Source organism: Pteropus medius, unplaced genomic scaffold (assembly GCF_902729225.1).
Source record: "Pteropus medius unplaced genomic scaffold, Ma_sr-lr_union100, whole genome shotgun sequence".
Taxonomy (NCBI): Eukaryota; Metazoa; Chordata; class Mammalia; order Chiroptera; family Pteropodidae; genus Pteropus; species Pteropus medius.
The window spans coordinates 9,419,605-9,443,713 of record NW_024349802.1 but is presented as its reverse complement, the minus strand read 5'-3'; the positions used below and the strand labels follow the sequence as shown (position 1 = coordinate 9,443,713).

The 24,109-nt window shown below is 37.2% G+C and overlaps 1 protein-coding gene across 1 annotated transcript in view; it reads right to left on the bottom strand.

Annotated features, from left to right (window-relative positions):
• Window positions 1–24,109, bottom strand: part of KDM3B (lysine demethylase 3B) — a 55,078-nt gene extending 30,969 nt beyond the window's left edge. The window contains exons 1-7 of the mRNA XM_039836178.1: window positions 23,717–24,109; window positions 11,260–11,427; window positions 8,911–9,024; window positions 7,776–7,881; window positions 5,919–6,043; window positions 4,109–4,183; window positions 1,034–1,633 (exon numbers count right to left, since the gene is read on the bottom strand). Of these exons, the coding sequence (XP_039692112.1) occupies window positions 1,034–1,633; window positions 4,109–4,183; window positions 5,919–6,043; window positions 7,776–7,881; window positions 8,911–9,024; window positions 11,260–11,427; window positions 23,717–23,917 (1,389 nt within the window). The 5' untranslated portion in view covers window positions 23,918–24,109. The remainder of the gene's footprint in view (window positions 1–1,033; window positions 1,634–4,108; window positions 4,184–5,918; window positions 6,044–7,775; window positions 7,882–8,910; window positions 9,025–11,259; window positions 11,428–23,716) is intronic.

Sequence of the window (24,109 nt, the reverse complement as noted above, 5' to 3'; positions counted from 1 at the left end):
TAACAGAGGACAAATCATGAACAGTGTGAAATTTGCATTCATAGGCCTTCTTCTCTTCTGCCCTACTCCCCCTGCACACTAGGAATTAACAAATTGCATTTTCTAGGGAGGGGAAAAAATCAGATGAAATGTATATGCCATGTTTTATCTGGCATTGCTATACCTAAAATGATTCCATTTTAGGATGTGAGCTCCTTCAAATAGGTATTTCAATTCTTTGTTTGTAATATACAGTACTTAGCACACAGTAGTTTCCTATACCTAATTCAAAAAATCATTTAGTATATCTTTGTATTTTATATTCCAGCTTGAAAAAAATATGACTAGCATCATAAATCATACTTTGGTGACCAAATTAAGAGTCATAACTAATTCTGATATTGTTTCAGATTTGATTATGGAGCCAACTTAATGTTAATTTGTAATTAACAAAAGTTTCAGCAATGATATACAGGCATATTAGATAAATAGTAAGCTGGATACTACTGTGATTAATTCCATCAAATTTTCCAGATAAGGCTTAAAAAGATTAAGTTAGGAAAAAAAAAAATTTATGGCCATATGCAATCATAAAAAGGTCAATCTCAAGGGAAAATATCATAGAAAATTATGAACTAAAACATGACTTGGTATAGTAGCTTTCAGATAGCCTTATTATAGTGTTGACTACCAACACTGTAATCCATTAACCTTGCCTCTCATAGGCCTGGTGGAGGCTCAACCACCATGTGAACTAAGTAGATAACTGAATTAAAAAGATTCTCCATCAGATCTATTTTAACATCTCATTAAATTGGGTTGTATCATCAGTTTTGAGTAGCCTAACTGTTCAGGTGACTTAAGATCTGATAAAGTCATTAAAATATACACATTTGCCCAATGAGCAGTAAAGGACTATCCACATGTTCGATTTAAGCACATCTCAGAAATACTCCTTTCCTGTGGCATTTGAGATGCCTTTTAATGTGTTCCCAACAAAGCAGGGTGAAAGAGTGAACCCAAATCTTGCAAATCTGCCCCTGAAACAACTCACCTCTCCTGGGGCCTGCGACCGGCTGTCTTTCTGTTTTTCTGGCCCAGTCCCTGATGCAAGGCCAGTGTCTGAGATCCTCACCGTGGTTGGGGTAGAGCTGGCAGTAGTGACCACAGCTGCTGAAGCCACCATGCCCTGGCCAACTTGTTCCAGTGTTTTTCCTGCCTCTTTGCTTTCGGCTCCACCCACCTCTGGGGTCAAAGGTGTCTGACCTGTGGTTGCAGAATATGGAGTAAAAGGTACAGGTGTGTCCCCACCTACAGGCTCATCCTGCACCACCAGAGTCCTGCCGTTTTCTTTGGTGTAAGTGGCAAAGCGAATGTTGCGGTTAATCTGGGGGACAAATGTAGTCGGTGGTTGCTTGGCTCTCTGATCCAGCCCTGGCTCTCCACTGGCATTCCCTCCTTTCCAGGGACCTCGGCTTGCCTCACCTCCATCGTTCCCATTACTGTCTACTTCACCCCTGTCTCCTTTTAATTTCTTTGATGCAGGGTCACACCCAGAGTCCGAAGCACTTTTTCTCCTCCGGCCATCTTTCCCCTCTATGCTCTCTCTTTTCTTCTTTCCTTTGGAAGATTTTACTGCTTTTAACGTACCCCCCTACAAAACAAAATTCAAAAAAGATTTATTACAAGGGACTTTCCATTCTGCAAAAACCATAAACCGTTAGCTCTTTCCCATCTCTAGAAGCAGAAAATCAAAGCAGGCACAGATTGCCAAATTCCAATGCTGGCTCTAAGACATCCCTTTCATCAAAAAGCTCAAATCTTCCAGTGACTCAATTTACACACACATATTCAACATAATGGTCACTAGAGATGAACTCACTTGGCAAACCTTCTCTTAAATAAAGTGCACTACTTCCTTAAATGGACTTTTTTGAAGGTTTTAAAAATTTGTGGGATTTCTTTTACAAAATAGAACACCAAAGCTAGGCTGGGAGTTCATTTTCTCCTTGATATTTATCTCCTTGTTTGACAGAAACGGACATTTAAAATACTGCAATATAAAATCTCCTCCTCCAGAAGTCACTAAAAACTGGTGACAACAATAAGAAAACCAACATTTGTGAGTCTGTGACCAAAGGAAAAGTGAGCCCAACAGAGACAGGTTTGGATTGCTCTTAAAGACACTATAAAGACACAAAAAAATCTCCAGACCTTATTTCAAAGCATTAGACAGAGCAAAGCAAAAAAGTCAGGCTACTACAGCCCAGTCGAATCTCAGCTTATCCAATAATTTCAGCCTATCTAATGATATCTTACTTGTGCCTTATTTGAGAAGGCCAGATAACCTTAAAAGATACAGGGTAGAAAGGGCAATTTCTATCTTATTCTCTAAGGACATAGGGCGAGAGGCTTAGGACTCAGCTAACATTCCTTCAAACAACCTTTATGCAGCAAGAATTTGTATCTGGAACATATTCAGACTGGTATCCCACCTTGAAGCAAGTATTCTTTTTAGCTTTACTCAGATAACTTTCAGATAGTTTAATCTGATGATAATGTGTTGATGTGGCAATAAGCTAATGAAACACAGTTATTTAACCATTAATATTTACTAATTTAATAAATCTATCCTTACTGCCCTTAAATATTTATAGTCTTTGTGCACTTCTGTACCTCTGTTGTAATTATTATTATAGCTGTTATAATAAACTTTTTCAAATTTTATTTCTTTTGTCAGTTTTAGTTCTTATATTTTTTTATTCTTTGTTGCCTTCATTTTCATCTTTTCTCTTTCAATTTCCTTCCATAACTCTTAATCAAAGCTCAAGATTTCTTTGTTTCCCCATACTTTTGGTAATATTAAAGTAAGTTTCTAAATCTTTCATTCAAGAACTACTTCTGTTTGCTAAGAATTGTTTTAAAACTTTTTTATCTCTTCTTCAACCTCTATCATCACCCAGTTGTAAACTACAGAAGTATGATCAGTGAAATCTCTCTTTTCTTGCTCACTCATTCAAGACGAGGTGACCACGGATCTCTAAGAAGGGTTACTGTAAAATCTGGCAGGACTGTCAATAATAATTATGCTTTTCTATCTAGCTAAAAAGATAGTCACATCATGGCAAAATTAAAAAGGGAAGAATCAACATCTGCTGCTGAAAAACGCAAATCTCACCTGTAACTCATCTGGCCAACCTGGCTCAAAGCAACCTCCCTGAGCAACAACACTCATGTATGTTCTACTTATGGTGAGCTACTCACATGTGAGTGGGCAGCCTAGGACACTGAGACCAGCTATATCTATCAGGCGAATAGTACCTGGCACAAAACAGTTGCTAAATAAATGAAATAAGGACGGGAAGAAAAAAAATGGGGGCCAATATACCATCATCAAAGTAACAGGTGTTTTCAGCTATGTAAACATAATCAAGAGATTTATCCTATTTGTAGCCAAGATAGCAATATTACAGAAGTGCTAAGAGACTATGAGAAATATGTTCACAGCTAGTCAATGCCCTATTGAAGGAAAACCACACCGGATTCCTTGATTGGTTCAGGGAATGATTTATAATGCACCATTTTGGGGGGCTATAATTTTGAATGAACCAAGAGTTGGCCTGGGTCACAGTTATTATAGAGTAATCCACTGTGTGCTGAGCACTGCACTAGGCACCTGTCTGATTTATCTTCTTGGGATACAGAATTTCAGATTCCCTTGGAGCTCACTACCATCCAATGGAAAGAAAAAGAGGATGTAGCTTCTCCTTTATTTCTTATTAATGAGTAAGGTCATGAATATTATTATTGCTTATTATAGCTTTAACTGTCTACTGTATCTTTAAAATATACCTATCCTACAATAACGTAAGAAGAAATAGTTAGGCTATGGATTTTAAAAAGGCTAAGCAACATAGCCATGATTAAAAGGGTTTACTCAGACTAGGTCTCTTTCTTGAGACTATCCTCCCTTAATTAGATAAGACTGTGGAGAAAGCAAGACATCTACAGTAAGTAGCCAGAGCTCAAATCCAAAGGGCATCCCATGGATAACACACACATAAGGAATCGACATAATAACATAATGCAAGCTCATGAGTCTGCTCAGAGACTCAGTCCATTACTGTACCTCGCTCTGAGGCGTTGAATTATCCATCAGCATCACATGAATCAGTCTGGGATCTACAGACTTGATCTCACCACTCTACAGTAGGAGCAGAATAACATAATATGAAAAGGGGAGAGGAGAGATTTAATACCTATGCACTAAAGACATAATTACATATTTTTCTAATCTATGTAATTATTTCTTTATTTGTTTCTACTCCTTTACTAGAATAAAGCCTCCACCAGAGATTTAATACCTATGCACTAAAGACATAATTACATATTTTTCTAATCTATGTAATTATTTCTTTATTTGTTTCTACTCCTTTACTAGAATAAAGCCTCCACCAGAGTGGGATCTCTACTACCTTACTCATTTCTAGTGTAACAATATCTGAAACGAGGTCTGGACGATGGTAAACATTCAAATATTTGTTAAATGCCCAAGGGCCATTTTTGGGATATTAATTTCAAATTTTGCATCTCTAAAACTTTCCTATGCTGTACATTACAGAAAACGAAAACCTTCAGAACCAATAATCATTAAAAGCACCACTTTGCCATTGAAGAATAAAAGCTTTTGAGAGGGGCCAATTTGACAGTGTCAGATTTAATGTGTATATCCTTTGACCTCGCATTTCCACACCTAGGAATTTATTCCAATAAATAATGTGAAGCAATGTACAATAATATATGTTCAAGAATTTCACTGGGGCATTATTTGAATTGGCACAAATACTGGCAATGATTTAAATGTCCATCAGTGTGGAGGTAGACAGGGTAAAAAAAAATTTAATTTAAATCATTTCTTCAATTAAAAAAATAAATTCAAAAAAATAAAGTAAATGTCCATCAATTTAAGATTAAATTAGTCATGATATATCCATTCGGTGGAATATTATGCCTCTATTTTAAAAGGACAAGGCAAATTTCTATACATATTTACAAATAAAGATGTTAATTTGCAATTAATTTAAAAAAGTAAATTATAGAACTATAGATATCATATTATCCCATCTGTTAATAAAGTATATATTTATATAATTATCATACAAATAGATAATATATAAATATTATACACACATGGTCTTTGGAAGAATATATACCAAACTGTTAATGATGGTTACCGCTGGGGGTAGTGCTATTTGCCTAGGGGAAGGGGTAGCTTTCAATATCTACTTTATAATGTGTATTGTCTAAAATTTTAAAATGAAAATTTAATAATTATTTAAAAACTCATAAATAAAATCATTTATGTGTATATTACATGTGACTGCTATGGTCAAGTCTGAAACCAATTCAAAGGTATTATAAACATATATTTATTTGCCTCAAAACACTCCTCTATTGTTTTTCCTATACAATTCTCCAGGTAGCTCTAAATGCTATGTTTTTTCTGTTTACTTCATTAGAAACAATTAACTTTTTTAGTATCTAAAGGAGAGTGGCATATTACAAAAGCAAATATTGACTAGACTTTTAACTACTACTAACCTTTATGAATATAATAAAATGATAATACCACTTCACATTTGTATATTGTTTTACAGATTTCAAAGCACTTTCAAATACAATATTTTACTTCCCAAAACAGTGCTGGGAGGTGCGGGGGGGCGGGGCAGGGGGGGTGTTACCTAATTACCTCTAATTTCCATATAAGAACAGTGAGGTTATTAAGAAAGTTGAACAGCCTTTCTCAAGGTCATATAATCATTAAGTGATAGAGCCAGAGATGGAACCTGAGTCTTCTTACACAGGTGAAGTGCTCCCTTTCTCTACACCACCCACTGTAAGGTGATGGATGGACCTTAGACGAAATAACAGAGCCTCACCTCAGTGACAGATACCTCCATAAGACGGGTGATGGAATCTTGATGGCTTACAACACCGTAGAGCCAACTTTCTTCCCCCTCTGGCTGGTATACTTTGACCCTGTGACCCTGAACACTGTAGGGACCTAAGAGAGAACGGTCAGTACTGAATATTTTTGGCTAAGCTATAGTTTTTCGTAATTGTTTCTAAAAGCAGAAAGAAAACTATGGTATAAATATCTAGTACTTTCAGTCCTCTTGTATGGAGTTGAATAAAAGAGCATTTTCAGATTTAACACACTAAGCAATTTAGAAACAAAACAAAAAATGGTTTTTCCCAGTGACCTTTGTAAATTCAGTTTATTTAGAGATTTCTTAGAACCTCCCAGGCCTCTAGTTCTACCTTATTTCAATCTTACAATTCTAGAAGTTATACAAGGAAGGGAAAGGAAACCTACAAATCAAAAACTACAGGTAGTATGAAAATATACTTGGATCTATCTGACATATACATAAAAAAAGTGGGAGTCCAGTCAGTTGAATGTACTATTTAGTTAAGCGACCATAGGAATGATCTATAACCATTTATACTCTGCTATCTGACTTTTAATAACAGTAGGTGCAGAGTTCAATTTAGGAGGTTTCCAGCCTCTGCACTAATAATAGTCTGAACAAATATAGCACCTGTCTTCCTAGGAACACAGAGTTTCAAAGATATTACTTTATCAGCTGGTAATGTTACCCTGCAATTTCAGCTGGCCTTCCAAGGACAGTTTCTCTCTCTTGCATATCTTATACATTTGAGTCTATATAGCTAAATCGTTACTTATTTTAAATGATCTCTCAGAGCTCTAATTAAGTTTCCTTAATTTCCTATCCATTCTCATATACATCTCCACGTCTTATTCTATCTACTCGACTTTCTCTCTGCTATCAAATTTTCCTCACATTCTTTCTTCCTCACATCTTTTCTTGATTATTAAGGATCATTTTATCCTGATACTCTCCTTCCCTAAATAGATCAGTGTTCCTACCTTTACCTGTTTAGATTTAGTTGACAAGAGAACCAAGGACCCTATCTCACTGAAAATCATGATCATGATGAGGTTCAGAAAGGAAGAGGAATGGATGTACAACATGAAGGGAAGGGTAAATGAAGCAACAGTCTACTTTCTGTGTAGTCTTGGGCAAAATCTATATCTGAACTAGAAAAAGCTAATAATTCTTTCTTGTTTTCATTCTTAAAAGATAACATGCTGTTAATGTGAATGAGTCTGTAGACACCTTCCTTTATGAATATACCTTGCACTTTAGTTGTTATTTGTTGGTATTAACAGTCTTTAGGATGGGAGACCACCTAGGAAGACCAGGTGCTGTAAGCATAAAAAATAAAAATAAAAAAATAAGGGATTGTAAGCTGACAAGGTCCTTGCAATCTGTGAGGTCAACCAAGGGTTGCCTCGCCTAAAACAAAACAAAACAAAACAAAACAAAAACCAGTCTTTAGTCCTTAAGACGCTTATGGACAGTAAGCTCAACAAGGGCAGAGGTTTTTCTAGCTCGCAGTTATTCTAGCTCATATTCATTAAGGTTATGCCTTAGTAAATATCTAAGAAATGAAAAAAAAAAACAAAACAAAACCCACAACAAAACTATGTATATGAAATGTAATATAAAGAGGAAACAGTGGTCTGAGTGAGATCCTATTTTTCCAGTCTATTCTAGTGATCCAGCTAACTGGAGATACTCTTGACTCTACCCACAAAAGGAAGACAAATGTTCAGAGTTGCATTGTGTCCTCCTCATTCTAGCACTTTCAACACTGACCATACACCTGATTCTGAATTCAGAGACAGAAGACTATCTATCTGTTCTTACCTCGGCTGAATATCTCTTGCAGCTTTTGGTCACTGATCAAAGCATTAACTGTTTCTCTCAGTGCAGCGTGTTCCAAAAGAATCTGGTTTTGGCTATCTGTTCCCATCTGGTAAAGATAAAAGAAAACAAATGAATATTAAAACAAATAGCAATCATATCTAACCAGCAATAAAATCATACCCCCGAGAAGCTCTATATCAGCATTTATCAAAGAATGTTCTGTAGAACCCTACTCTCATGAGATGCTCTGCAAAAACTGATGCTAAGATCAGTTAGTTTTAGGAAATATTATATACCATATCTTTTTACAATAGCATATAAAGGCTATGAGAATGTAAGAAAAAATTCTGTTCAGGTCAGTGTTTCTCATACTTATTTGATCACAAAACATTTTATTCCTTATAAATCTTTTTGCTTATTTGATATTTTTCCAACATTTACCAAGTGCCTACTCATATAAGCACTAGGATTACAAAGATGAATAAAGCAAGGTTGCTGAAATGGAGTGATGTCAAAAACATATCGACAACAAAATCATCATTAATATTTCACAGAACACAGTTTAGGAAATAGTTCTCTTAGCTGCCTCAATAAGACAGCAAAATTCTTAGAAGTCTCCTAATTTTTAACCTTCGGACAGTAACCCTTACTAATGAGAAAAAAATATTACCATCCATAAATTCTGAAATTCTAACTCAGATGCCAGTTTATTCGAACTACTAACTTATCCTTTTTCTCTGTAACTAAAGATATACCCAAGCTCTTCAATATTTAATGCTGCTTCAGAACCAGCCCAAACTCCCAGCCTCCCTGCCACAGACAGAAGTGTAAGCTCCCTCAGACTCAAACTGTAGAAGCAGTCACCTCTGGGAAGCCATCTCTTCTGAGGAGACCCATAGAATTGTGGTCTTAAGTGTTAAGTGGCATGGGGGTGGAGGGGTGAGGGGGTTGTGAAAGAGGAAAGAAGCCTCAGCTTTTCAAGGAAGCAGAGAAACTGTAAAAGGCACAAGAAATTATTGGAAATAATTTGTTTGAGTGCTAAAAAAAAAAAAAGAGGAGGAACATTATATTTATAATCAACAAAGAAATTAGCAAGAAGAGAAATAAACTTAGAACTAAAGCAAATGTTAAGTACCTGGAACAAATGCAACCCATTAGCATCTGACAGAAAACGAAGCTCTCGATCCAGAAGGTATTCAACTGGAACCACAGAACCCAAACCGAGTTTATCTACTAGGGGAGTGAAAGTCTGTGAAGTACAAGAAACTGATTAGAACTTGGAAAAGAAAATAATAATTCAACCGAATCTCTAACTTCAGAGAAAATATCCATTATTAATATATCTTTCACTCTAGTAAATACAGATAAGCTAAAGTGTTAAGTCCTTGGAAACATTCCCAACCCAGCATCTGCCCTCAAATAATCATAGAAAGCAAACCAGAGCAAAAAGTTAGCTCGATATTCTTACTTACAGTAAAAAGGACAAGAAGAATAAGAAATTCCTCATTTTTTGCTAGGGATCTGACATCTTGCCTGGCTTAAAGAGGGCATTTAAATTACAGTAAAGTCCCCAAATAAGAGTTATACCATTATCTCTACAATTACTGAAATCTTTGTGAAAGTTCTAAAATAATCACTGGTATAAACATGTATGGGTAAATTCATGCATATTACTGTTTCATAAATAAATAGCCTATAAAGTCATCCAGGGGCCCATATCAATTGAGCTTCTTCTAAAATTTCAATTGGAAAGTGGCCTTAAAAACAAATGAAAAAGATAGTATAGTAAGTGATGATACGTATAATCAAAGGCAAAAAATATTTGTTTTAAATATTATTTATTTAACTTGGTTAGCTATAAAAGAATGAGATTTTTAAAAAATGTAACCATTTCTACCAATACTTTGCTAACAAAGAAAGATACAAACAAATACTCTCAGAATTAAGTTTTTATAGCACTGCTTTTTCTGACTTCGGAAAACAAAACTTAATAATTTAAAAAAGTTTAAGCACGAACAACAAAAGCAAAAGTGAACAAGTGGAACTATGTAAAACCAAAAAGGCTTCTGCATAGCAAAAGAAATGATCAACAAAATTTAAAAATGGAAGAAAATACTTGCAATCATATATCTAAGAAGTTAATATTCAAATATATAAGGAACTCATACAACTCAGTAGCAAAAAGCCCCCAAACATTAAAAAATGAGCAAATCACCCAAGCAGGCATTTTTCCAAAGAAGATATACAAATGGCCAACAGGTACATGAAAAGGGGCTCATCCGGAAATGCAAATCAAAGCCACAATGAGATACCACCTCACACGTGTCAGAATGGCTATCATCAAAGACAAAAGGTAAGAGCTGGAAAGGATGCAGAGAAAAGGGAGCCCAGTGAACTGCTGGTGGGAATGTAAAATGGTGCAGCCACTATGAGAAACAGTATGTGAATTCCTCGAAAAATTAAAAGTAGAACTACCATATGAACCAGCAATCTCACTTCTAGAAATGTATCTGAAGGAAATTAAATCATTATCTCAAAGAGATATTGCACCCCATTTTCATTGCAGCATTATTTACAATAGTCAAGACAGGTAAACAACCTAAGTACCCAGTGATGTATGAATGGATAAAGAAAATGTGGGGTGTGTGTGTGTTTGTGTGTATGTGGCCACATGAATATTATTCAGCCATAAAAAAGGAGGAAATCCTGCCACCTGCAACAACATGAATGAACCTTGAGGGCATTATGCTAAGTGAAATAAAGCAGAGAAATATAAATATTACATGATCTCACTTACATGTGAAATCTAAAACTGAACTTATAGTTATAGAGAGTTGGTGGTTGCCAGGGGTGGGGGGATGGGAAATGGATGAAGATAGTCAAAGGGTACAAACTTCAGTCATAAAATGAGTTAGTTCTGGGACTCTATATCTGGGAATCTGGTTACTATAGTTTACAATACTGTATTGTATACTTTAAAGTTGCAATGAAAGTAAATCTTAAAAGTTCTTACCACACACACACAAAGGTAACAATGTGAGTCAATGGACCATGTTTTTTTTAGCTAACCTTATTGTGGTAATCATTTCACAATACATATGTATATATTAAATCATTACATTGTATATCTTAAACTTACACAGTGTTATATAGCAATTAGATCTCAACAAAGCTGGAAAAAAATAGGTTCTATAAAAAAAAGAATTTAAAGATTACAAACACTGTTTCATAACCTTACTATGAGAAAAGACTAAGGGTAGAAAAATTATTCAGAAACAAAAAGTATCAAATATTATCAAATAGAAAGCTTCAGAAGACACAGAAGAAAAGGTCTAATTTTTGCTTTGGTAACCTCAGAACGAAAGTGTGTTAAGAACAAAGCATGGAGTTTTGGGAATTCTAAAGAGTTTAGCTATTGGATAAATACCATAGATATAGTATAGGAGTAAAGCCCAATTATGTTCTTAGCCAATAAGTCACTCACCAGGGCTGGCCACTGTGCAATTGAGACTCGAGTGCCCTGGATAAGGACTGGGTCCTTCCGGGGTGCCCATACTAGAGAGCCTTCCAGCAGAAGCACAATAACTTCTTCAGCATGAACTTTAACCCAGGAGTGTTGTTTCCAGTTACAGCCATCAAATTCTACAAAGATCTGCAAAAAGAGATAAAAAAGCAGCTTGGAGGTCACAGTTGGAAAAATCCTACGTTATTATATATAAACAAACATAAACCCTGTTTTGAACAATTGACTAGGAAAAATTCTACTAACTTGTTTTTAAGTTTTTTTAATGGATTTCAATAAAAACCAATCTTACTTGAGAGCCAGGAAGCTAGTCTCAGCCTCACTCTGAAAAGGCAGGATAGGATTAAGGAGGCACGAGTTATCCACAGACAGTAATTTTAAGTGTGATCCCACTGGAATTTGTAACTCTTAGTTTCCAATTCACACAAAGGCGCACCAGCTAGGGGCTTACTATATATAAGGCACTGTGTTAGGTTCAGGAACAGAGAGAAATCTAGCACATTTCCTGGTCTCAAGGAGCTCATACTCTAACAGGTATGAAGATAAATTTTTACACTTTTACTGAAAATGGCCGTGAACTTCTTTTTACTGTTTGAATAGGTGATATGTGTACATCGTACAAAATTCAAAAGCATAAACACTAAAGGGAAAAAAGTTGCCCTCCTAGTCCTGCCCGTGAATTTTTTAAGTACCACTGCCAGCAATGATCTCATATATGCTAGCAGAGGCATGCTGTCATTACAATAACGCTGTGCGTCCTCCCAGAAGAGACACTTCACTTTTTGAGATATACTTAAGTAGACATTGAAAAAAAATTTTTTTAAAGCAATTCATATTAAATGAAACCATACTTTTCTAATAAATAGTATGTTTAGGTTTGGCTTTTCCATATAAATACTGACTTCTGAGCAAGTTCAATGTAGCATAAAGAAGAGGACATATGCAATAGACACATCCAGTGTCTAAAATATAACTGGTCACAAAAGAGCTAGAGTATTTATTATTTATTTATATTCCACTTCATTTTCAAAGAATTTCAGTTGGTTTCTGGGAAACATATGCAATAAAGCGATAAAATATAAATTAAAAAATCAGGGACAAGCAACTACAACATTAAGTCAGTACCAAAGTGTAAAAAGGGAAAACTTAAGCAGGCAATAAGGATCTATACAGCTATAAAACTGAGTAATATATTTGGCTCTGAGCTTCCTTTTAAAGGTCAATCTGAAAATGGAGAGGTCAGTTGCATAGTTCTCACTGTCTAAAAGGAAAACATAAAGCAATTACTCAGAGAGGCAACCCTTTTCCAACCACTTGGTTCTCTAAGAAATTTTCCTAAGGCAACAGTGAGTGATGTAAGACAATGTCAGAATCTTCACAGCAGTGACTCCCAATTGGGAACAATGAAATTATCAGGAAGACCTCTAGGTACTTGGGGCACCAAGCATTTCCTGTAGACTAAATACTAGAGTTCTTATACATGTATGTACTATTATTTTTCAAATATGATTATACAACAAAATCCAAATCATTAAAACTGTTACTGAATTCATAACAGTTTTTGCTAGTATACATGTTCTCATCCAGTCAATATAAAAATTATACTTACAACTATATGAAAATTCAGGATACTTATAAAGTATGAGTTATTGCTCAGTAGCCTCGCAAGTCTTAATCTCTTTACAGGTAATAAATACTTGTGAACTGAAGTGCATTGCTGAAAAGTTATCCCAGAAATCAAATTCATTATATAAAGCTCCAGTTCTATTATTTATAATAAGCCAAGAAAGCTTCACTTCTATTAAAACAAACCAACAAACAAACAAAAAACAAAAAAACATGATGGGGAAACAAGACCCTGAGGGAGAAGGGGGAGTTTTATGGAAAAAGAGAACACTGAACTGCACTATATTTAATATATGAATGGGCTCACTCATATACGCATATATGTTCTAGGGGAATAAAACACAACTTCAAGTAACTTGCAGGTGACTGGAAAGAGATGTATTTAAATTTACATTTAAGTGCACACTCAGGCACCAAAAAGTGTAGTAGCAGCATAATGAAGAGAGTTTGGGCCTTAGGTTCCAGGAGGCTTGGATTTGAGTCTTAACTCCACTTTCTATTAATTGCAAAACTTGGGCAAGTCAGTCTTCCCTCCTCAAGTCTTAGTTTCCTCCCTTGTGATAAGTTACACCTGTCTTACAAGACTAGTTGTGAAATGTAAATAAAGTAATAGATTCAGAAGCATTTTGGTCAATTAAGAAGCATTACTTGGACAATAAGAAGTCATAAGACAAGGAGAAGTAAAATAAAGTGTGGGGGACGTTCAGAGGCCAAAAAAAGTTCCATCAAGTTCTATAATGGCAGAAGCTACAGTACACTGAGGGGAAGAAGAGGAAGATGAGGCTAAAAAGACTGAGTTCAATGTGAAAGATCTTGAGTACTGGGATTCAAAAAATTGGGCGTTATCCAGCTGCCAATGGGAGTTGTATGTATATGTGTGTGAGTGTACATATGCAATTGCCATTAAGAGGTTTCTACCTGAGGTCAAGATATGGATAGAGCAGTTGGTTTTAGGAAAACTCAGCTAGCTATCAGTGGGCAGAGATGGATTAGAGGGAAGGGGGAAATACGGGGTGTTCTTACATGACCTAGAATGGGAACCGTGAGGCTAGGATAAAAGTGACTCGTGCTCATGAGAATCCATGAGTCCAATGACTGGCTGGATATAAGGTAAGGGGAATTTTTAAAATGACTTGGATTTTGAACCAGAGACTTAGGAGAACAGTGGTGCCATTACATAACTAATGTCAGGAGGTGGCAATGGCTGGAGGACAGATGGGTCCTTGAAAGCTATGAAAAGGAGAGTATGGGGGGTTCAATGCCCGGGCTGAATCTGACCCTGAGTGACAGTACTCTACTGGACATCGATTAGAAAACCACAGGTTGCGGCTCCATGGTGACCAATAGCTAGAAGCCATGCTGCAGTTCTAATCCGCCAATCATTTAAAAAATCAACATGAGTTAAAAAATTCTAAGTCATACCAACAGACGAATATAAGAACAATACTAAGTCATTGTACTAAAGCTGTAATAATTTTTACTCTTTGTACATTAAGAACTTAAACATTTAAAAAATTAATATTCAGGAATCGTATCATATCTGAAACCATTAAGGAAAAGCTGAAATATTTGAAAGCCAGATTTCATCTAATTTAAGGGCAATTATCTCTTAACCTGCCTGGGCAAAGAATATGGAATAAAGTGCTTAACTTGACAACCACCACAGTGCTGTTTGTTCTGGGATCGAACAACAGCTCCAGGATAATAGAAATTTAAGAGCGATATGGATATATGTAAACATGTTCTCCCAACAGTGAAGCTTATTTCTGGCCCTAGCACTGTGCCTCACCACCATCTAGAGTACTAGAAGGAGTTAGAACATGTAAGGAAAAGAATCATTTCAGATCAAAGTACATAGAACACAAACTGTTAAAATGGCAGTGGCTAAGCCACAGGACAGGAAGAAAAGATATAAACTAACAAAAACCAATGGTAGTGGTTGGATTGAGTCAGATGGCCAAGGCAGATTGATAATCTGAACAGAACAAGATTGAAACAGTTTGGGTTGATTTTTTTAGTCTTTAAAATATTTCTACTATTAGAGCGAAAGTTGCAAATAGTACTACATGCTATAGCTAGAACCCAAAGTCTACATGTAAAATATTTCATTAGTTAAGGAGAGTTAGTGGTAAAACTCCTTTTATGGTCTATACATGATTTATATTCATTTTAGTGACATTAAACTCAAATAAATTATTTAAAAATAAGTTACCCTAAGTGATAAAATCGGATAGGAGTAATCTGAGTTATATAAGCCTTCATATTTATTATGCAATCATGTTAGCATTAGTTTGATTATAGTTTTCCCTAAGGCCACTCTTACTATAATAAAAAAAATTAATATTCACACACTCGACAAAAAGAATGCCTCATGTGTGTGTGTGTGTAGTACCAAGAATATCAAAGTGAATAAGGCAGCACTTGACAGGAGGGACTAACACCCTAGATGAGCCAACAAAGAGGTACAGAAATTATTAAGAGGGACAGAGATATGTAACAAGGGCAATAATAAAGATCTGAACATGCTATGTTAAGTTAGAAAAGGTATCTGCCTTGGGAAACTAGAACAGTTTCACAGAGGAGGTAGTAGTATACAAGCCATGTCTTAAAGGACAAGCTGCATTGTTCTGGCAGAGAAGGTAAAGAAAGATTTTCCAGCAGGTGCAAAGGCAGAGAAACATAAAAAGGCAGAGAAACATAAAAAGAAGAGTGTTCCAAGAGGAGGAAGAGAGTAAGCTGTAAAGGGCACATTAACGGATAATAAATTGAAACCTAGTGGCAAAGGTGTCTTGTTCCATTGGTGGAGTGTTTTTGTGTTGCTTTGTTTTTAATGTGCATTTGAACATCTTTAGGCAGCGTCTGTATTTTCCATTTGCCAACCCCTGTTACACCCTTTGGTCTGTCACCTAGCTGTTTCTCATAAGCCTGGTCCCTGGACACAAGTGATTTTTGTAGGTTACAGGCCTTGAGGGAACCCTTGATAGTTTTGAGAGGGAGGGAGAAGACATAGTAAAGTATGTTTTAGAAAGATACTGCCACCTGGGGGGAAAACTTCTCAAAATTCAGTTTAAACAGGAAATCAAAATAGAAATCACAAAATGTTTTATAATTAGGGGAATGGCTAAACAGACTTTAGTCATACTATGGAATAGCATAAAGTTTTAAAAAATGAAATATATCTAAATGGACTAATGTGCAAAGACCTCCAATATATATTATATGGAAAACAGCAAGTTGCAGGCAGATTTGCGCAGGGGGCGGGTACAGGAGGAAGACTGGGATAGGAGAGTTTATAAAGCTATTTTAGCCTTATCAGTCAATGTCCCTTCTTTTTTTCCTTTAAATATGTATTCATATATTACCTTTATAATTAACTCTTTTAAAAAAGGAACGAACTTAGGGATCAGGTTAGAAAATAAATTATAGAGGGAAGAAATTGGAGGCAGGGAGAACAATTACAAAGCAATGATAGCCAAGGAAAGAGATGAAAAAGGCCTCAATCAGTAAGAATGTATGAATGGAAAACAGTGTATTTGAGAAATCAGAGATTAAAAAAACTGGTTAATGATGATTGTGAGAGAGTAAGGGAAATGGAAGATTAACTCTCAAGGTTCCTAAATTTTCTTTTCCAATTTCCCTACCTTCATTCTAAACAAAATATAATCTCTGTTACAAATGATTTTACAAAGCTGGGATATCTTGACAACCAAGACGGAGAATGATGTTTATCTAGACTACTACTGTTTTCAAACAAAAAATAATTTTCTCTCCAAAGTTTCCTTGATCAAGAGATAGCTTTCTGAGAGCACATCTTCATTACAGTACAGTTTTGGGGGAAGGGGGCTTGGGGAGATAGCTTTCTAACAATTATCCCCAATTTTTTCCTACTAACATCCTCAATAAATTAAATGACTAGCACAAGGATAACCTATATTAAAACTCAAGTACATGTAGTGCTTTTAGGGGCTTTGGAATCGCAAAGCTCTAGATTTCCCTCTCAATTTCCCCATTTCTTAGTATGTAGCCAGGAGCAAGTTACTTTAGCCTCTTTGAGCCTCACTTCCTTTCCTATAAATAGGGACAGTTTAAGTACCTTAAGGGATTGTCATAGGATTAAATTAAAGCACAAAATGCCTAGCTGACTGTGTGCTTCTGATAAATATGCATTCCTTAAACAAACTCAACCACTGGTCCGGTTATAAATTGGTATGACGTAAAAAAAAAAAAAGAAAAAATTGCTATCTATCTATCTATCTCTTAAGAATCTCAAATATGTGTATACTGTGTCTCCACAATACCACTTTTGGCAATAATCCTAGGAAATAACCCTAAACATAGAAAAGACTATTCACAAAATGTTCATCACAGAATTATCGATGAAGCTTAAAATCTGAAACAAAATCATATGCAATGAAAGGAGAATAAATTATCCAGCCAATAAAAATTGTTAGATTTTCTTACAGAGCATTTATTGTTTTCCTTTCAGTTATGAAAGCAATACATGTTACCTGTAGAAAATACAGAAAATCACCAAGAAAATTAAAATCAACCATAATACAAAAGTTTTTAGTAATACAAGAAAATAATTGCCACATTAAGTGAAAAGGCAAAACTCAAAATTGAAAATACAATATTCACCTTTTAACAATTCTAAAAAAGTTTAGAATACGTATCAAAATAGAAACAGCAGTTTCTAATGGGTTGTGACACTACAGGAACTATTTTTCTCTTATTAAAATAATTTCTACATTTGGTAAAATGGGCATGCATTACTTGAGAATCAGAAAAACCTTAAAGATCAATCATAAATACCTTATAACAGAGGGCCATAATGTAGAAATTCTATTATAAATCAGAAACGAAAGTTAATGATACTGGCTTCTAAAATATTTTACTTTTTAAGATAGAGTGGTAGAAGAAGGCCTTTAAAAATAATAGAACAATGCATGTGTTCTCTGTTCTTGATGAACTTACAATCTAGCAGGGGAGATAAGCTACATATCTGTAACAAGAAAAACTGGTAAGTATTCCAAAAGAGGTATCCACAAAGTGTTAAAGGAATAAAGAAGAAAAAAAAGTGGGGGATCCAGAAAGGCTTTATAAAAGTGAACAGACAGGCTTTCTTTTCTCTTTACAGGATTTCAATGCATGACAATATTAAAAGCAAAGGGTAAAAGGATAACAATGCAATGAAAACCAGAAAGTACTAGGAAAGTGGAGGATCACGAAATGAGGGCTGCTTGCTGTAAATAGTTATTTGGCAACACCCAATTTTCCTTGTCGGATTTCTTTGCACACCAAGGATTCTTATCTGTAATTTGGTCTCTTGAGTAGACCAGGAGGGGGCTCTGTGCAGACCTCTGGATAGGTGTATTTCCCACTGTAAATTAATAACCTTACATGTGGATTTACAAATCAGTCTCCAGAGCGTTTGGTTAGTGAGACTCAGTCCTCCTGAGCCTGATTATCCCTGAAGACACACAAAAAATCTAGTTTCTGCACTTGCAAAACAGAGAGAGGTCACACATGTGAATCCCTACTAAACAACTAGGCAGGTTTTACCCATCTACAGAACAAAGGTAAAAGACATTCTGGCAGTAGGGGTAGTGCAGTGGGCAGGGCTTAAAAACCACCAACCTGTCAAAGGCAGTAGAAAGCTGAGAGGCAGCAACAGGTGTTGTATCCCCCCCGGCCTTGTAGAAGCTCGCCTACAGGAACCCACCCCAGCTGTTGTTGAGAAAATTGCTAACAGAAAATGTCAAGTTACTTACCCACCATTTAGGGGGGTAGAGGGAAAACTAAATCGACCAGAACAAGTTGGGGATGAGAACTAGGCAAGTGGGCACTAAAAGAGGGAATAATAAGTCCCTCGGCAGGTGGGGAGTTAGTGAAGTAACTCTTAGAAACAAATGGGTAATTAAGAAGAAAAGATCTGATTCTGTACTAAAGAGAGAGGATGGTGGACAAAATGACCAGTGTATAACATGCATAGCCCAGAAATAAATAGAATGCAAAGACAAATTAAGGTAAAGCTATTAAAAATTGTACATATGACAAATTTTTTTAAAAATGAACTATACAAAGCATTTGAGTACCTGAAAAAAAACATTAGCTCAATGTTTCAAGAATAGCCTGCTGTAAGAGAGTTAAAATGAAAAGTGTGATTAGAGGGGTTCACACTTAAATGTTATTCTTTTGTAAAATCTCATTTTTATTTGAAGTTCTCTAAATCGTACTGAGCCACAAAAATATATTCTATTTACTTTAATAAACAGAGCATGATATCATGGTATCACTCAGGTATTTATTTAAACTTTTGGAATTATAGGCAAGAAAAGGACACTTAAGGATAATCATTAAAAGCCATAAACTCCCATTTCAATTAGGGCTGAAGTTCTATGTTTGTTTGAACACAGGTTGAGAATAAATACTAATGGATTGTACACTAGAAAAATGGTACTATCCTGGACCTGACTATAGTTATTAGACAACTAGAAAAAAGTACAGAGGTATTTTAAAGGCCACCTACCCTGAGACAAAGAGGAAAAGATGGAGAATGAGGTAAAATAAATAAAGTCTATATACTCTTTCACTCCTCTTGGAAGACTCCCAGATAGAAGAAACATGGTACTAGATCACATCATCTCAAATCAAAGGAAAGGAGTATTTTAGAGTCCACCTTTCCCCTAGATAAAGATGAAAAATTGAAAGATAAAAAAAAAAAAAGTAAGGCAGATATGCTTTCACTCTTTTTGCAAGTTCTGGATAGCTGAAATGGTTAAGCTACATCTTTAAAACAAATCAAAGCTACTAAAAGCATCATTCAATTCTACCATATAGCAAGGAGAGTTTCTTTAATAAAATTGGTGCTGCCACAATTGGTTACTCAGTAGGAAAAAAGTTGGATCCTCCCCCACACACCTCACATGCTATTTACAAAAATATTTCAGATGAACCAAAAATCTAAAGGTAAAAATACATGAAAATATTGAAAAAATTTTGAAGAATATTTATATAGGCTCAAGAAAGGGAGTTATTCCCAAGCAAGTAAACCCAGAAGCCATGAAAAAAGTCTAAGAGATCTGAGAATATAAAAATTTTATTTTTCTGTGTGGCAAAGCAACCTATAAACAAAGTCAAAAGACAAATGAGAGAAATAATTGCAACATACTTAACAGGTAAAGGGGGTTAACATCACTATTATGCACAGAACTTGTAGAGAGTGATAAGACCATTCTCACTTTTTCAAATGGGCAAAAGACAGACAAAAATAAGTCATAAAAGAAATGTAAAAGGTCAGTAAACATAGAAAAATACTAGTGGCCATGAAAATACTAGATACAATTTTTCACCCATCAGATTGCCAAAAATGACAAAGATGGATGACACTAGCGATGCCAATGATGAGGGGAAACAAGCACTGCATGCATACTCAGTAGTGGGAGTATGAAATGTTACAATCTTATTAGAAAATAACCTGGTATTACCTAATAAAATAAAAAACACATATATTCCTTAACCTAACAATCCCACTCCTGGATGGCTGAACTACAGAAACAAAACCATAAAGATATATGTATAAGTATCACTGTTTTGTAGTGCCAAAAATTTTTAAATAACTTGAATGTCAATCATAAGAGGGGAACAATGAAATAAAAATTACAATACAACCATTTTATGGAATATCTGTAGTTATCTAAAAGAATGAGTAAGATCTACATGTACTAATGACCAGGGTATAATGTTAAATGGGGAAAAAAAAGCAAGCTGTAGATACTGTGCAGTATGATGCAATTTGCTTTAAAAAAGCAAACTTTTATAAATGAATGAATTTTTTATATTTTTTTGTACCAGTATTACAAAAGATGAGCAAAGCCTTTTTTGGTAAGTGGGAGCTGGTTAAGGATGGATATTGTTGGCTTTTCCTGTGTACTCTTTTGGGTGTTTGACATTTTGCAAAATATAAGTTTTGCTTTCATAATAAAAAGAAAATCCACCTCTTTTTTGGTCTGTGTATTTTTTCATCTATCATACCAACATCTGTGAAGGTCTCAAGGTCTCTCCAACTTATACGGACCAATAATGATTCAGGAATACAAAGAGGACACAGTTATAAAAGATTTAGAGATAAATGCATAAAAATCCATTAAACTAATTTTGCAATAAGACTTAAAAAACATAGCAGGCGTATAGTGAAATACAGATAAAGCTATTCTTCCGGGGGGAAGGGGGGTTGTTTTTCTACTTAATGTAAAACTCTTACTAGTTATTTGTTAGCATAGCTTTGATGAAGATGCAGATGTCATCTATCAACAAAACTCCCAACAATGGGATCCCGACTTTCCTTTTTTCATATTTCATCTTAAGGTAGCACTTGGCTTTAGTATTGTTTTCCAAAAAAGGTTCATTAAATGGATCAGGACTATGTTTTGAAAGATTTCTGAATCAAAAAGTATTTATAAAGAAGATATTAATGGAGCCTAAAATTGAGAAGTGTTTTCAATCACTTCAAAACTCATTCATCCAACCCTCAATTACTCATCCTTAACAGGGGGCGCCCTGCTATGCATTACTCAAAACCAAGCATGCCTGAAAACATCTTAAACATAACTGAGTGAAAACCTGCCCAATCGCAGGCCAGCAGCTTGCAAACTCCACCCTTGAGTACAGGAAGAACACTTTTGATTGGAAGATGGTTGTGTTTACTACGGTGTGTGGTACAAATTGGAAAGGCCCACATGTCTAGGGTCCAAAGGAAATCTCTTCAATGAAAAAGGAAAATAAACGGCCAGTTCTGAATCTATACTAGTCATTGTCATTAACAGAACCTCATCATAGCAACAGCAATTCTTGAGCAATTTTACAAGCTGGTGAAATTTCTAAAGGCTCTAAGTTTTGCTGTGGCTGTTTTTCTCATCTATGTCCCTTGATCTACATACAAGACAAGCACAGTGTATTCTCAAAACCCAAATGTGCCTTTGCTTCTATATACATACAGCTCCATGCAAGACATCAACACAGTTGTACACTTTGCTTTAATTTCCAAGAACCACTGCAATTTTTTACTTGGTTTGAGAAACCAATTCCTTGGGCCCAGTAGTAAAATCATTCAGCATTTGGCTTAGAAGGTGTCCAGCATTTCAGTGAGCTTCAAAACCCTCTGCCCTTAGGGAGCCCAACTGAACAACAAAGTGAATGGGTAGCCATTTCAGGTGCAGAGCTCATTAGCAATTCATCTAATGGAGGATACAACTAGAATATAAAATTCAGAATGAAAAGCTAGGAGAGGCAAGGCCTTTGGTCAAAGTTTGCATACAATGGTTGATCTTAAGTATGTTTTGCATTCAAGGGGGTAAATTTCTGGATCAGAAAGGGACACCTCTTCCCTATCTCAACCTGGAAATCTTCTAAAGAAAGCACAAAGGAATTAAAATGCAAATCTTCTTAATCATCATCCTCACATTCTTATATTCCTGGTATCCTTTTACAAATTTGCCCCATTGAAAGCCTCATAAATGTCCAAGCAGCGTTTTCTTACGGACATGGAGAAAGATCAAAGCAAGTGAACTCGAGCAGCAGAAGCAAAGCCTAAGTCAGCCAGCCACAAGTCAAACAACCCATAAAGCTTGCGTATGGGGGGAGCGGGAGAGCCTAACACCGCTAATCAATAGGTAGAAAAATAACAGAAACCTACAATATTACTATTTAATCTCACAAAATGCGTTCCTATTTATAGCGAATAAAAAATATCTGCAGAAAGAAAGTTCATCAAGAAAATCACCATCTGCCTGATCTATGACATTCCAAAAGAATCCCCCTATTTTTCATAGCCTTATCGTAACAGAGAAGCTAGGGCCGCTATCAGAATAAGGAACTAAAGAGGCTTGCCAAAACCCAAAAACAGTATTTCGCCGCCACATTAACACACATCATGGTCCTGAACACTAGTTAAGTCATATTATTGAACAACTTTAATCACAAAATACACGGGGGTAAGCATTCAAAAGCGGCTAAGCCCCAATACAAAGTTTCAAAACAAAATCTCTCCCAAGGTTGGGGGAGTAACCGAGCTGAGAGCAAAAAAGCACCACCACCCCAGCAGCCCCATTCTACTGCTAAGACGGATCTCAAACTTATCAAAAACAGCCACAACTGCAGCTCCTGTCACCCAGAAGCGCAAAGAGAGAGGGAGCCCGACCGAGTCCCGAGAGCTGGCCTTTCTGGAGACCGCCAGGCCGAGCCCGGCTCAGACAAGGAGGAAGTAACTGGCAGATAAAAAAGCCCCGAGCAGCTCCAACTGCAGCCTCTGTGTTTCCTACAACTGCTCACATTCCCGCCCCACTCAGGGCTCCGAGAGGAAGGGAACAGGACGCAGGTCTCCCGGGAGAGGCTGGGGGCGACAGGTCCGCGTCTTCTAGGGAGCAGCGGCAGCACCGGCCGAACTCTTAGGGGCTCTGGAGCCCAGGGTTCGGGAGCCTGCTTCGAAGGAGTGTTTAGTGGGGGGAGGGTGTAGCTGAAAAAGGGTCGCTCAGGAGGCGGTGCCTGCCGGGTGGAGGCAGCAGCTTCTGGCACCCTGACCGCCCCCCGGGGGAAACCGGGACGCGCACCCCGACGCGGAAGCCATGCCTACCAGAGCTCGGGGTGCTCAGGGGCCAGTGGGGGGCGCTGAGGAGATCTGGGGGCGCGGAACTGGGTCACCCCCACCTCACCGCCCCCTCACAAAGGCCCCCGGGGAGGCCGCCCGCAGGCCCCGCAGCCCCGGCCTCGAGTGCCCGCCTGGGCCGCCACTCACCGCTAAGTCCTGGGGCACCGCCCCGCTCATGGCCCGCACCGTGCCGGCCCGCCAGGCCCGAGTGCGCAGCGCAGGCCCCGGATCTCCGCCCGCCGCCGCCGCCGCCGCCGCCGCGGGGACCGAGGCCGAGGCCGAGGCCGCGGTGTCCGCGAACAGAAGCAGCAGCCGCTTGCCCACCGGGGAGGCCGCTGCGTCCGCCATCGCCAGGGCCAGCCAGACCCGCGCTCCCGCCCGCCGCCTCCCACCACCTTCGCCGCCGAGCGCCCGATCCGCCCGCAAGGCCTCCCTCCGCACCACCCTGCGGCTGCTCCCCCCCACCCCCCCCAACAGCCACCACCAACCACCGGCGCCGCGCAGCGCCCCCGGTGGCCGGGAGCGGAGCCGCAGCCCTGG